This window comes from Physeter macrocephalus, chromosome 11 (assembly GCF_002837175.3).
Source record: "Physeter macrocephalus isolate SW-GA chromosome 11, ASM283717v5, whole genome shotgun sequence".
Lineage (NCBI taxonomy): Eukaryota > Metazoa > Chordata > Mammalia > Artiodactyla > Physeteridae > Physeter > Physeter macrocephalus.
Window position 1 is genome coordinate 90417007 of NC_041224.1, and position 14948 is coordinate 90431954.

The 14948-nt window shown below is 42.1% G+C and overlaps 1 protein-coding gene across 1 annotated transcript in view; it reads left to right on the plus strand.

The window, feature by feature from the left end:
* FBN1 (fibrillin 1) overlaps window positions 1-14948 on the plus strand; it is a 254695-nt gene that overhangs the window by 108017 nt on the left and 131730 nt on the right. Inside the window, exons 6-7 of the mRNA XM_024115513.2 lie at window positions 2701-2898; window positions 6300-6425. Coding sequence (XP_023971281.2) covers window positions 2701-2898; window positions 6300-6425 — 324 coding nt within the window. The remainder of the gene's footprint in view (window positions 1-2700; window positions 2899-6299; window positions 6426-14948) is intronic.

The window sequence follows — 14948 nt, forward strand, 5'->3', positions numbered from 1 at the left end:
TTTTAAAGCAGAAACTAACACACCATTGTAAAGCAATTATACTCCGATAAAGATGTTAAAAAAATTATAATATGTAAGAAACCATCTATCAGAGAAGTATTTAATAAATGTCCCTAAGTACTATTTGGAAGAACTGAGCCAAAGAAAGAATGATGACTACAGCATTTGACTTTGTCCAGGCAGTTACTGTGTTTAGGAGCGACTTGGTTGCACACCACCATGGTGCTGAGTGACTTTTTCTTTATTGACAGAATGAAATGAGGGCAAAGATTTTACTCAACAGCTCAAGCATTTAATTTTTGTATTCTTGTTTGAATACAGTAACTATGGAAGACAATAGCAGATTTTGAATAGATCTGGCATATTATGAAGAATATTAAAATACACTTAGAATTTGATAATATAAAAGTAAAATGCAATCAGCGTAAAAAAAATGCAGAAACAAAGTAAAAAGACAATAATAAACTAAAGAAGTATCAGGAGATAGGGCTGGAAAGGTGGGCCAGAGAATGTAGAGACACCAGGAGAGCAAAGGTCTAAGGTTGGTTTTCTGGAAAGATAATGCTGGTGGTGTTTCTGGACCGGTTACACAATTTTTAGCCTATTTGCATATTCTGTACTAGTATTTACTTAATATTTTTCTTTAAATTGAATTAAAAGTGTTTTTTTTAATTCATTCTCATCATAGCAAACATATCTGAAATTATGAGTCTGGTAGGTTTGTACTTTTTAATAATAATTCAAATTAAAATTAATATATGGCTATTAAAACAAGACAATCTAAGGTCGTCTTGCATCCCATCATAGCACACTTTGGTAAGCGCTGGCATGGAGAGAGGGAGATGTGGAGATGAGGACTTGGCGTTTTGACCATTGTTTCCATCTCTCAAGTGCTGCCGTAATTTGGGCCTAATCCTCTTGCTGTGCTTGACTGGGTGAAGCTTTGTTTTTGGAATTTCTTGGAAGGCTCATCTTCTAGCACAGGCATTAGGGCAGAGCCATTGACCACAGGTGGCTGACTCATTCCCTCAAGGAAGAAGGGAGAGTGAGGAAGAACATTTAGTGATGGGGAGCAGATGGGATTGTAATTGCAGCAGAGAGGCAGGAGGAGAGAATACACAGGATAGAGGGACGCAAGCTGGGAAGAGTCAGCTCTTGCCCAAATGTTGTCATGGTTCAGCCTGTTCACTCTTGTGCGTACTGTGATAAAGAGTTGTCCTTAGTGAATTGCATATCATGACTCATGAGCTACTTGGAGAAAGAAAGAAGAACATCAAAATGAAAGTATAGCCCGGTGGTTTCATTAGCACACCCAGTGATTTTCATAAACCTGTAGAATTCAGTGGTGCAAGGAACTTACCGGGGTCATTTAGTCCATCCCTAGACTCAGAGGAAGCACTCTGTCTGTGCACTTCCAGAAATGACATGAGGAAGCACGCGGTGCTGGTGGTGGATAGGAGCCCACAAGTCTTGCCACGGCCCAGCCTCCCTTATCAGCCAAGGCGGCTGTAGAACAGAAAGGGTTATTATGGCCCATATTTCTCCCACAGGGAGGCTGGGGACAGCCTGGCTTTGGTCCTCATTACATCTTAATCTTTCTTGTTTGCTGGCTGCCGAATCCAGATTGACTTTCTCCCTTTTCAAAAAAAAAAAAAAGAGACAGATTTTGTACTGGTGAGACTACTTGGAAATGGAACTTCTCCTGTGGTCTTAGCTTATCCCTGTTTACTTTAAGATGATCCTTTTGCCCAAGGGATACAGTGATTTCAGATCAGTGCCCTCACTCTTTAAATACCTGATGTCTTTTGCATATCTAACTTTTCTGCTTGTTGTTTTTTGTTTTGAATGGGTTGGTTTTTTTTTTTTTTTTTTTTTTTTTGGTTTGCTTGTTTTTTTGCATTTGAAATTAGGTGGACCCAATCCAAAAGAAACAAGTAACCATTTCCCTTTTTCAAGAAACTCCAGAGAAGAAGGTGCCATGACTTGCCTCGTTGCAAGTTTTGAAATTCTTTGCTTTCTCCAACCTAAATAATAGTAGACTGTAAAATCTATGAGGGCAGGGATTTGGGATCTTTGAATCACTGAAGCACCTATATCAAGCATAGGGGCTGATCCATAATAGTCACTAATACAGTTTCTTAAATGAATGAATGTGTAAAGGATATTATTATGTCATGTTCGGATAGCATGTCACAATTGTAAAGTATTTTCCATTAGCTCATCTGATCCTCACAACAGTGTCTTCAAAGTGGACAGGAACTAGTGGGTTTTTTTGTTTGTTTGTTTGTTTGCGGTACGTGGGCCTCTCACTGTTGTGGCCTCTCCCGTTGCGGAGCACAGGCTCCGGACGCGCAGGCTCAGCGGCCATGGCTCACGGGCCCAGCCGCTCCGCGGCACGTGGGATCTTCCCGGACCGGGGCACGAACCCGTGTCCCCTGCATCGGCAGGCGGACTCTCAACGACTGCGCCACCAGGGAAGCCCTAGGAACTAATGTTTTTATCCTCATTTCGTAGGTGAGGTAAATGGGGCTCAGAGGCGGAATGGTCTGCCCAAGGCTTCACACGGAGTCAGTGATGTGCGATTCTATTCCTAAAGACCGTTTCGCAACTTGGAGTCCAGGAAGACAGGCCCAGCTGTTCTTCTGCATGATTGTTCCTGCTTTTCTGGACTTTCATGGAATTCTCCTTCTTTATTTTCAGATTACAGGACAGGCCCGTGTTTTACTGTGATCAGCAACCAGATGTGCCAGGGACAGCTCAGCGGGATTGTCTGTACAAAAACACTCTGCTGTGCCACGGTCGGCCGCGCCTGGGGCCACCCCTGTGAGATGTGCCCAGCCCAGCCCCACCCCTGTCGCCGCGGCTTCATTCCAAATATCCGCACAGGAGCTTGTCAAGGTAAACCCCGGGCCGATGGAGTTATTAATGGATTCATCTTATTTGCTCTGGAGAGCCATTCTCCAGTGAAGTTGGAGAGAATGGAAAAGCAGTGTCAGAGGCATAACTTCACGATTTCGCTGACGGCATGATATCCAACTTAGGCCTTAGGAGCGTGGCTCCAGAGACAGCAGCTGGTCCCCCTGGATTTTTCCTTGCCAGTGGTTCCCCCCTCCGACCCCAAACGTGTTTTCCGGGGGGTGGTATGATTCTGTTTAGAGCAATGCTGTATATTAGAGCAATGCTGTGTATAAACACAAAGCAAAATTTGTGAATAAGGTAGTTTGTTTTTCTTAATTTTTTCCCCCTTCATTTGAAATTGCTGGAGTTCCTCTGTCTCATGGGCTGTACTTAGTTGACCTGAGGAAAATTGTTCCTCTCTCCATTTTACATGCTACATTATGGGTTTCTTTTCTTTTTTTTTTTTTTTTTTTTTTACAAGTCAGAAATAAATTAGGATTTGTTTCACAGTTTTAAATATCCCCAGATGTTGCCTGCTTCCTTCTTCTCCTGCCTCCCATGGAAGCCCTTACTCTGTTTTTGGCTTTTACTCCTGTTCTTCCAGCTGTACAAATTCTTTTATTGTCTGGATGTCTGGCAGGAAATAGGAGGAAGTGAACAGAGGCAGCTCTGCACTAAACTGATGGGACTGAAAACTCCCAGGCTGTATCTGTTTCCTTTAGACATCTTCAGTGCTTTTTTAGCAAGTTGCAGTGTTTAGAGAAAACTCAAGGTATGCTTTTCTGAGGCAAATAGATACTAGTTCGATTTTGTTCTGTATGTTAATTCTAAGGATAATATGCAATGAAACAGAACTTGAGCTTAACCACACAGTTCTGTGGATCTCCATTAAATTATACTTCAGTAAATTTCCTTTCTGATAAACACGGTTGATCCTGGCCCCTGGCTTCTATGTACAACATGCAGCTCTTTCGTACGCCCTTGAATGTATCTTTCTGAATGTTAGGAGCAGCAAGAAGTCACTTTGAAATCCTAGAATTACAAAAGGGTAAATGGTACAATTTCATAAAATAAAGAGTAAGTTTTGTCCCCCTTTTTCTTTGGTGCCTTCTTATTTTTCTCATCCTTGGAAAGTCTCAAGGAGTTTTGAAAAAATTCTTGGCCATGGTGTTTTGAAGTCAGCTAATACCCATGAACTCACAGAGAATGACCAGAAAGCCAGATTCTGAGTACTCCACTGCCGCCCATGAGTCCTAGTCAGAGGCTGAGGTGCTGAGAGGATTCAGGGGAAGAAATGAAGAGGGAGAGGGAAGAGCTGCTTCTCTTTAGCTTTGATATTCATTTCATACAACCTGGACTTTTCCAGCATTTTTTTCCTGTTCCTTCCTGACTTTTCAACATCCAATGGAAAAAAGAGTTTTTTTATAAGAAGAAAATTTGTGAAAACCCATGGCATCAAAGTGGCAGTTATATTGCCACTGTGAGAATGAAATTCTTCATGTTTGGTTGGTTTTTTTCAGAGAAGGTCTGTTATCAGATTGGGGTGCTCTCTTGTTTTTAGTCTTTCAGCCACATGTGAGGGGCTGTGAGCAATGGGTTCAGAAAGGAACTTACTCTGTCTTCAGCCTTGGAATGTATGACCAGTGGACAAGTGCCCTCCTGTACATTTCCTGTTGGCCAAAAATCATTATCAACAAGACTGTCTAGTTTTGCTTCTATGTTCAATTTTAATTTCAAATAACATTTTAATAAACATATTCAACATATCAAGAATGGAAAATTCTGGTGTAAGACAAAATAGAGATCAGCTGTAAAACATAATCTAATTATACTCATATATTGTCGTTCATCTGTGAGCCAGGACATTTCATGTAAAACAGTAAGTGATACTTTTGTACCAAAGTATCAAAAGTGATACTTTTTGTTGTTAAGTTAGTACCCCTTTTTCTGCATGGCAACTTGTTTCAAAAACACAGATTAGAGATTTTACAGTTGGCAATTGCTCTCTCACTTCACACAATGAAGAGTAAAACTAAAGGGTACATAGGCTTCCAGATTTCTAAAAAATACCCAGAGGAAGAAAAGTTAGACTGCCTCCCTGGGGTTTCTCATTAAACCAGAATTTTGTGTGTTATGGATGAAGAGATGGAGAGAATACAGGTACTTTTATAAACATCTTTCTAATGTGCCTGGAATGATTACTTTTGTTCCTGGACGGTTAATATTTGGGGTTCCATGTAGGACCATAGTTATTTCCTAGGTGCTGGGGATTCAGCAGTGAACAAAACAGACAAAGAACCTGCTCCCTGGAATCTTGTATTGAAAACATTTGATGTATAGAACAAAACAAAGCAAACAGATATTTATTAGGTCAGCTAGTGATTGGTCCTATGGGGCAAAATGAGCTGAGTAAGGAAGGGTGGTGAGTGATGGGGGGCGAGGTAGGTGTTGCTATTAGACTGGCATTAGGAAGGTCCCCTGCTGCAGTGGAGCAGAGATCTGACGGGCAGGACAGCGTGAAGCATGAGCTTCTACAAAGAGCAGTCCAGGCAGGGGGCCATCACTGCAAAACCCTGAGGCAGGAGCGACCTTGTTGTATTTGAGGAATGGCAAGGAAGCTATTGTGGATGGAGAGGAGTGAGAGAGGGCGGAGGATAGGAGATGAGTTCAGAGAGTAGAGGGGTCAGGTAGACTCCTCTAGGACTTAGCATGGCCTTAAGTGTTAAGCTGAGCTGGAACAGGATCCGACTTACCTTTAAAAAGGTTCCCTCGGGCGGCTGCTCTCCTCTCACTTCTTGGCCTAATTTCCTGTGTTGTTTAATTTTTATTGTTCAAGACAATTCTCCAGAATCTACGGTGAACATTTTCCATCTCATTTGTATAAAAGCATTAGCTGTCTCATGTAGTCTGAGTGATCTCATTCAAATAAATTCTGTTTGAACTGAATCACTCCATACAACTCTTAAAGACAGTGTTATTATAGAAATGTGTTACATTTTGAGTCTAAGCATTTCTTGAATACCTCTAGTTATTACTGTCAATCTTTTTATCATAGTATCCTTGTACTTCGCAGCATGCATAATAAAACTCACAAAAGTTAGTACCAACATTCTCCTCTGCATGAGGGAAGATGGAAAGTAGGAAAATAAAGAATACTTGTGACTTCCAGTAGAACATTATTGACCAAGTTATGTTACTCAAATAATTTATTTCGCATAATGTAATTGTGAGAAACAGTGTCTCTCATCATGTTCCAAATATTGTGATGCGCAAATAGCTCATTGATATAAATGTGATAATATAATTGTGGGCAAACTATCATGTTTTCTTCTGCAATGAACTTTATATGAATCTCTCCTCCCCCACCCCCTGCCCCATCCCTTGCTTCTAAAATCTAACAGATGTGGATGAATGCCAGGCCATTCCTGGGCTCTGTCAAGGAGGAAATTGCATTAATACTGTTGGGTCTTTTGAGTGCAAATGCCCTGCTGGACACAAATTTAATGAAGTGTCACAAAAATGTGAAGGTAAGAAATATCATGCTTTGCAGTTAAGGGGTGGAGGGGCGGGCAAAACCCAAATCAGTGACAAGCTTTTTTGCAAATTGTTCCTAAATCCTTCTGTCTTTGTCATTCCTGTGAATGTGTACAAATAATATCCTTACCAGGGATACTATTGCCTTTCTGCTATTGAACCAGAAAAAGCCTGCAGCTTTTTCCATTTTTATAGACCCAAAATAAGAGATCCATCTGAATCAAATTAAATATTAAAACATGAAATATTTTTGAACCAATATTTGGGTTAAAATGTTCAAGATACATGTTTTTGTATCGTTCTAGAGACATGAATTTAAATTTGATCATTACATATCATTCAGAATGACATATCTTCTGTTGCTTTTCTAGTCAAAATGTATGTTTGATTTTTTTTTTCCCTTTGGAGAGATCTATTAACCCTTATATTTATGCTCCTAGTACAAGTTTATGATTTCCTTTTCTGCCTATCAAATGGAAACCTTTTAATGTTAATCAAACAGAAAAATACCTTGAGGTAAATTTATATATTTGCATTTAGTTTATAGATTGAGCTTCTAAAAATGTGTGTATGGAGAATGTGTTCATATTCACCACTTCTGCTATTCGCCAAAAAGAGCCCTGGCTTCCAAGTGTAATAAATATTGTTTTCATGAGAGAGAAACATCCAGGAAGTAACTAGGCAGCATTGAATTCTTTTCTTTAGTGAGTTCATGTACCTTATATATGTAACGTCTGAAAATAATGTAACAGCGTTCTTAAGGCAACATCTCTCATCAAGCTTAGCAGAGAAAACTTTTTCCTTCATTCTCAACTCATTGTCTTTGGGGTGATATAAGATTTCATTTAGATGCAAGCATTTTTGTTGAAAGCAGTTGCTGTTGTATCTATATTCCTAAACCCTAGCACTGAGGAATACTTCATTCTAAGTCATTTGTCAGGAATTGGATCATTAATCTTCTTTGTTGATCTCCAGGGTATATCATACATGCAAAAGGCAGCTTTAAATCTGAATTACATTTAAGAAGTTTAACATCTACTTGCCCTGAAACTGGATAACTGTGATAAAATTATCTTTATGGGTTAGAGTTGTTTTTAAGTTATTAATCATCCTATAATTTATAATGATATGTTCTTGAACATGTTATAAACAGTTGAGGTAGCTGTGAAAAATACTTAAGTTCTTTCTAAGGATGTAGGGCTTCTTAAGTTTCAATGAACAATAAAGTTGACTCTCTATAGGCCAATGTAATTTAGAAGTTATACTGTGGATTAAATTAGGAGTAGAGAATGTTGATACTGAAAGGGTAAAGAACTTACCTGGTTTCACCCTTTTACGTTATATATTAAGGAACTGTCTTGGGTGTGTTAAGTGCCCTGACTGAGGTCATCAGACAGTGCTAAAATTTACTTCTTTTTTTAAAATTAATTTTTATTGGAGTATAGTTGATTTACAATATTGTGTTAGTTTCTGCTGTACAGCAAAGTGAATCAGTTATACGTATACATATATCCGCTCTTTTTTAGATTCTTTTCCCGTATAGGTCATTACAGAGTATTGAGTAGAGTTCCCTGTGCTATACAGTAGGTCCCTATTAGTTATCTATTTTATATATAGTAGTACGTATATGTCAATCTTAATCTCCCAATTTATCCCTCCCCCCTTCCCGCTTGGTAACCATATTTGTTTTCTTTTTTTTTTTTGCGGTTGGCGGGCCTCTCACTGTTGTGGCCTCTCCCGTTGCGGAGCACAGGCTCCGGACGCGCAGGCTCAGCGGCCATGGCTCACGGGCCCAGCCGCTCCGCGGCATGTGGGATCTTCCCAGACCGGGGCACGAACCTGTGTCCCCTGCATCGGCAGGTGGACTCTCAGCCACTGCGCCACCAGGGAAGCCCGCTCTTAAGGTTTATTGCATGTAAAATCCACATCAGCAATGGGTCATTTTTAGGCTTTCTTAGCTTACTATATTCACTTTCAAGAGATGTAGTCAGCTTCAAGATTTAGGGCAATATACTTCCTATGGCTTGTCCAGTCTGTGTTTTGTTTTCTGGAATTATGAAAGCTTCCAGTTTCAACTAGAGCTGTTTTCCTGTGACACTTTCTTTCACTCAGACCAGTCAATTAACATCAGTCAGGATTGCTCACCTTCTCTCATTGTGAACTAGATAGAAGATGCACAGAATTAATGCTCGGACTGAAAGAAAAGTGATTCAAAATCCTTTTATTAGTGCTAAGAAACCTATTATAGTAGCGTGACCAATGGACCAGAAATTCAGGCTGAAAATTACTTAATCCTTTTCTACCAATTTTTTTTTTCAGGCTACATATTGAAGTCAGTAGCAAGATAAAAACAGAATACTTTTGACTAGACTTTTTTTCTTTTAATTTTCTCTTTCCCATCTCCTGTTATATTAAATTCAGATGATGGGTTTTCCCCCTTCCCTTTAATTTTTCTATGCAAAATTGATATTGGAAGAGAATGTCTTGTTAGTACTGCATTTATTCTGGTCTGGAGACTGGTTTGGGCATTGTTGCCCTGCCTTACTCTGGTAGGAAAGCAGTCGGAAAGTCCTCTGAGAATGCTTGGTGAGTGGGTCCCCTCCTTCAACTTCCTGGCTCTTCTCCAATTCCACCACCACACCATGGGAATGGCATGACTTTGGGCCTGGGGTGATCTCCAGGCAGTCAATAGAAGGAATTCCAGAAAATCTGACCCCCACCACAGAGAAGATCAAGAGCCCATACATGCCCTAGGAAGATGGTCAGGCCACGGTGGGGTTCTGTGCCTTTGTGAAAGTGGTTCTGGCACCCTTGCCATTACTTTGAGTGCCTTTTTTTTTTAAATTTGAAATAGACTATTTTATTTTGTTTGGTGATTTACAATTTTTTTGAAACTTTTATTAGAGTATAGTTGCTTTACAGTGTTGTGTTAGTTTCTGCTGTACAGCAAAGTGAATCAGCTGTACGTATACATATATCCCCTCTTTTTTAGATTTCCTTCCCATTTAGGTCACCACAGAGCCTTGAGTAGAGTTCCCTGTGCTATACAGTTAGGTTCTTATTAGTTGTCTATTTTATACATAGCAGTGTATATATGTCAATCCCAATCTCCCAATTCATTGAATGGCTTTTTAAATGTATCTTCCTCTTGACTTGGAGAGGCAGGAACTGGGTACCTGGAAGCCCAGAATAATTTTTTAAAATTCAATCAAAAATTGGTTTCAGCCAATTTACAAGATGCTTACCTTCACGCCGTCAGTGATGGTGAAAGCAGCTTTGTGTGAGATCTTCCTTTTGCAGAATTCTCCCTTACTTCTTAAAATATTCCCCTTTTGGGGGCTTCCCTGGTGGCGCAGTGGTTAAGAATCCGCCTGTCAATGCAGGGGACACAGGTTCGAACCCTGGTCCGGGAAGATCCCACATGCCGTGGAGCAACTAAGCCCGCGAGCCACAACTACTGAAGCCCGTGCATCTAGAGCCCGTGCTCTGCAACAAGAGAAGCCACTGCAATGAGAAGCCCACGCACCGCAACGAAGAGTAGCCCCCGCTCGCTGCAACTAGAGAAAGCCTGTGCACAGCAACAAAGACCCAATGCAACCAAAAATAATTAATTAATTAATTAATTTTTAAGAAATCCCCCTTTTCCCAAAACTTTTTGAAAGTATCATGTACCTAGTTTTATATCAACACATGCAATTTAGGTACCTTTGAAATGTAAATTAGCGAGCTGAAGCGATTAAATAAAAATTATTAAATTTTCGTAAATTTAAGAAGAAAAAGATTGAGATTTATAGCTGTGACTTGAGAAAAAGGGAAGCAGAGTTCATGCCCACCTTCATTGTTGATTTTCCCAGTGACTCTGGAGTGTGCCCCCTGGAAGAACACACAAGCCTTTTCTTTTTGGAAACCAAGTCCATATTTGCATAGGTTACTGTGGGAGGAAATTAAGAAATAAAACGTGTAATTAAAGGATTAAGTTTTATTTCTGGAAGAAGTCCCTTGGATTCCTAATTAACCACTAATATTTTGGGATTTAGATTATCACCAGCCCAGCCTTTAGCAATTACAACACTGTGTGATGCAAAGGACTTTTAAAAAATGTAACTCTTAAATCTAATCTCTCCCTACTATGTAAGCCAGAAAACCTTAAGACTTCCCTTTTCTAAAATAATGGCCTGTTTATCTGATGGCTACTTGCTATCAGGGACTCTTATCCTGCCAGACACCAAGGAGAATTCCTGGGGCTACTTAACCCATTGCTATCTTGGGGCTCCATCCTCTGCAGTTTGGTGCAGGCCCTGATTCACTGTTCAAGGTCACCGGCTCCTCCTATCCAACTGCTGAACAGAATCTCTGTGGTATAGGCACAAGAGCCCTGGGAATCAGGTAGACCTGGGCCGAATCCTGGCAATGTCCCTCATCCTCTGTGTGATCTTGGACAAGTCAGTTACCAGCTCTGAGTTACATCAACATTCAAATGAGGAGATTGAACATGATGATATCTGGGAGTTCTTTCCAGTTCTGCAATCAGGCCTCCATCTCCACATTTCTCACTGTTTCTCAGTTGGGATCGGACAGCTGGGGCTACATGAATAAGAAACCATGCAAACTGGCATGCGTGGTGTGACTATAAACTGGTAATAAGGCTGATTTTTTTTTTTTTTTTTTGCGGTATGCGGGCCTCTCACTGCTGTGGCCTCTCCCGTTGCGGAGCACAGGCTCCAGATGCGCAGGCTCAGTGGCCGTGACTCATGGGCCCAGCCGCTCCGCGGAATGTGGGATCTTCCCGGACCGGGGCACGAACCCGTGTCTCCTGCATCGGCAGGCGGACTCTCAACCACTGCACCACCAGGAAAGCCCAAGGCTGATGTTTTTTTCGACCTGACTTGAAGTATCAGCTTGTTTGTTTTTTATCACATATTTTACATTGGATTTCAGGTGTCTAATAAAGCAATAACAATAATCTTACAGGCTCGGTGGCATTTATAATCATTAGTATCACATATTGCTTTTTAACAGCTGCCACAATTTTTAGTTGATTTTTTTCTCACTTTGTTAGCAATCTAGACAGTCAGGTTAAGTGGTTTCCCCCGTCTCTCAGTCATGTCAACATCCATGATCTTGGATGGAGCTCCTGGAGAGCTGGGTGTCCCAGGGATGCCTGTCCCAGAACTGGGACCCAGTTCTATCCTATGTGCCCTCCACAGTCCTTCCTCCCCTCCTGCTAGAGGAGCCCCAGGTTAGGGAAGAGGCCAAGGGATGGGAAGAATGCCTGGAGAGAGCAGATGAAACAGAGGGACAAGAAGGAAGAAGAAGAACAAAGGACAGGGCAGCAAATCAGGAGGGAAGGGACCTACCATTTGTGTATCTTCTTAGGTCCACAGCAAGAAGCCAGTGAGGCCATGCGCATAGCTACTTCCAGCAGCTCTGTCCTGCCCCAAGGAAACAGGGGGAAGTGTTCAGAGCACAAAAGTAACTCTTCCCAGCCAAGTTCTCCTCCCCACCAGGCTCCTCAAACGGATTTACTTTCACAGCTGGCATTTGATACAGACTGACTTACAGAAACGCTGAGAAATCCACTGTTCTCAAATTCTCTCCTGTGTAGGATCCCTGACATTCTGTTAAAAGGTGATAAACACAGTGTGCTAAGAGCCTGGAAAAATAATAGATTAGTATGAATGAGTTTCAGAGTGTAAGTGAATTTGTGATTGAAATGCTTTATTCCAGAATTTTATTGTCAGGGACTCCCACCATGGCCTGCTCGTGAAATCAGAACTCGCTTCCCTTGCTAGGAAGTGATGGGACTGAGAAGCAGGGTGGTTCAGGAAACTGGAAAGGCCCTAGACATAGAAAGGGAAAGGGTGTGTCACTGAGGAGAGGACATTGAAGGGGCCATTTAATAAGTTCCTTCAAATTGAACAATTTGGCCTGGTACTTTTAGCTTTATCTGTGTGACAAGTAGGGACGTACACTCTACGTTGTGTTTCCTGACCTGCTGACCTTTGAAGGTGTGCACCCTAAGTGGAAACCCTGCCCCTTCCTCCTGCCCAGCCTGTGGCAGTTGAAGACTTGGGTTTAACATCACTTTATACACAAACCTCTTTGCTCTTGTTTCAGGTTTTACATGTGCCAGTTTTCTGAAGGCCTCAGTGGAATGCAAGAGCTGTGCCTAGGCACCAGAATTATAGAAATCAGGTTCTACGATCATACCTACAGTGTGAGGGTTAGATGAGTTGACACACATAAAGCATTTAGACAATGCCTGGCACTCAGTACATATTAATTCTTCTTCTTCTTCTTATCCTCAGTAAAGGGTCCAAATCTAATGTAGCCAGCATGTGAAAGAAGTTGTTTCCTCCACCCTGCCAAAGTTAATCCTTGTTTTTTTTGTTTTTTTTTTAAATTTATTTATTTATTTTTGGCTGTGTTGGGACTTTGTTGTTACGTGCAGGCTTTCTCTAGCTGCGGCGAGCAGGGGCTACTCTTCGTGGCAGTGCGTGTGCTTCTCATTGTGGTGGCTTTTCTTGTGGCAGAGCACGGGCTCTAGGTGCGCGGGCTTCCATAGTTGTGGCTCACAGGCTTAGTTGCTCCGCGGCATGTGGGATCTTCCCGGACCGGGGCACCAACCCCGTGTCCCCTGCATTGGCAGGCGGATTCTTAACCACTGCCCCACCAGGGAAGTCCCAGATTCTTGTTTTTAAATAACTTTTTTTTCTGATATATGCTGTCACTTAAATAACCTCTTTGGATATTGATGTCTACTAAGTGTCCTTAAAGAGGATGACAGCAAGGGCTTCCCTGGGCTTCCCTGGTGGCGCAGTGGATGAGAGTCCGCCTGCTGATGCAGGGGATGCGGGTTCGTGCCCCAGTCTGGGAAGATCCCACATTCCGCGGAGCAGCTGGGCCCGTGAGCCATGGCCTCTGAGCCTGTGCATGTGGAGCCTGTGCTCCGCGATGGGAGAGGCCACGACAGTGAGAAGCCTGCGTACCGAAAAAAAAAAAAAAGGATGACAGTAGTCATTTATACAAACAAGTAGAAAAATGTTTCTTTCAGTAGACTGTATCTGCTCACATGATTTTTGATAGGCATCATGTGACTTAGACATTAACTTTTAGGGACATTTTGAGAAAGGTGCATTTGTGTTAATACCTTTGTGTTATGGTTATAACCTCCTCTCTCGTTAGATGAGGTTGTCAGATCCTCTAGGCTCTTTGATATACCTGTTTGGCTTTTTGTTGGTTTTAGGTAGTAGTGTGGCTGGTAAATACAGAAGGATCGATGTTAAAGAACTGCCTTAAAATGAGCCTTGAGAGTATGGTTAGATTAAGTTCTAGACCCTTAGGCTCTGTCCTTGGCTGTTTCTCTGCCTGACTTTCACTGACTCCACAGTGACGTTTATATCTGTCAGAGTAGAATATGCACCTTTCCCTTACACAACTTCACAAGGTAGCACTGACCCTAACATAAGCAGTGACATATTGCTTGGTTTAGCCTCTAGCCTAGCCTAGAAGAATGGGGGTTTTGCTTTTAAAAAGGTTAAACTGCACGGAAACAGTGTCACTGCTGTCTTTTTGACTAACAGGGTGAACTTGAGTCAGAAGACACTTGAACTCTATTTTGGTCCACTTAGAACTCTATTTTGTTTTACCAGTGAAGAGCAGTACTTTAACTAGAGAAGAAAAGTTCTTATTTTTAAACTACCCACACTGGCAGTCTGGCCATTGCAACGGTTCTAGGTGGCTTGGGTCAGACTGTCCCTCTCCCTAGGTCAGTGCAGAAAGCCCCACTTGTCTTAGGGAAGAGACCACATAGATACCTTGGGCCCTGAGTTCACTTTTAACCTAAGCAGGACATTCTCAGTTTCTTCTCTCCCCACACTGGTGCCACATCTGTTGACAACTGCCAGTGTCTGCTTGTGGCTCTTGAAAAGCTCTCCTTAAAGGAAATGGTCTGATTTGTCTAAGTGACTTTGACTGCTTCCTTAAGGAGACCCAGTGGCCTCAGGCCCTGAGGACTAACCATAACTCTGACCTCAGCCGACCCCACAGGGAATTGGGGAATTGGAGTGTTTTGCAGAGTTGTACCCTTTGGGGCGAGATGACCAGACCATTATCCTTCCTCCACAATCAGTCGGTGGATGTGGGCGCCTGGGAAGGTTGTAACCCTGGGTGAGGCTGCTCAGGCTGCTCAAGTGGTCCCTGAAGGGGCTGAGAGCTGGAGGCCATCTCCTGACAGCACTCCCAGATCTGGGACAACAAGTCATTTCCTGACAGGAGGTTTGGATGAAGCATCTCAGCGTCCACCACAATTCACTGTCTGAACCCAGAGAAAACCATTGTAGTGGCAGTTTGGGAGCCCCTGAGAATACCAAGTTAGCCACGTCTCGGTCAGCAGTCAGACCACATGGTCTCCTCTGTAGGATTTCAGTATCTGTGGAAAATCAGATCAAAAACAAATGCAGGAAGTGATGCAGAATATACAGTGGATAGAAAGGGAGCTTAACTCAATGCGCAAA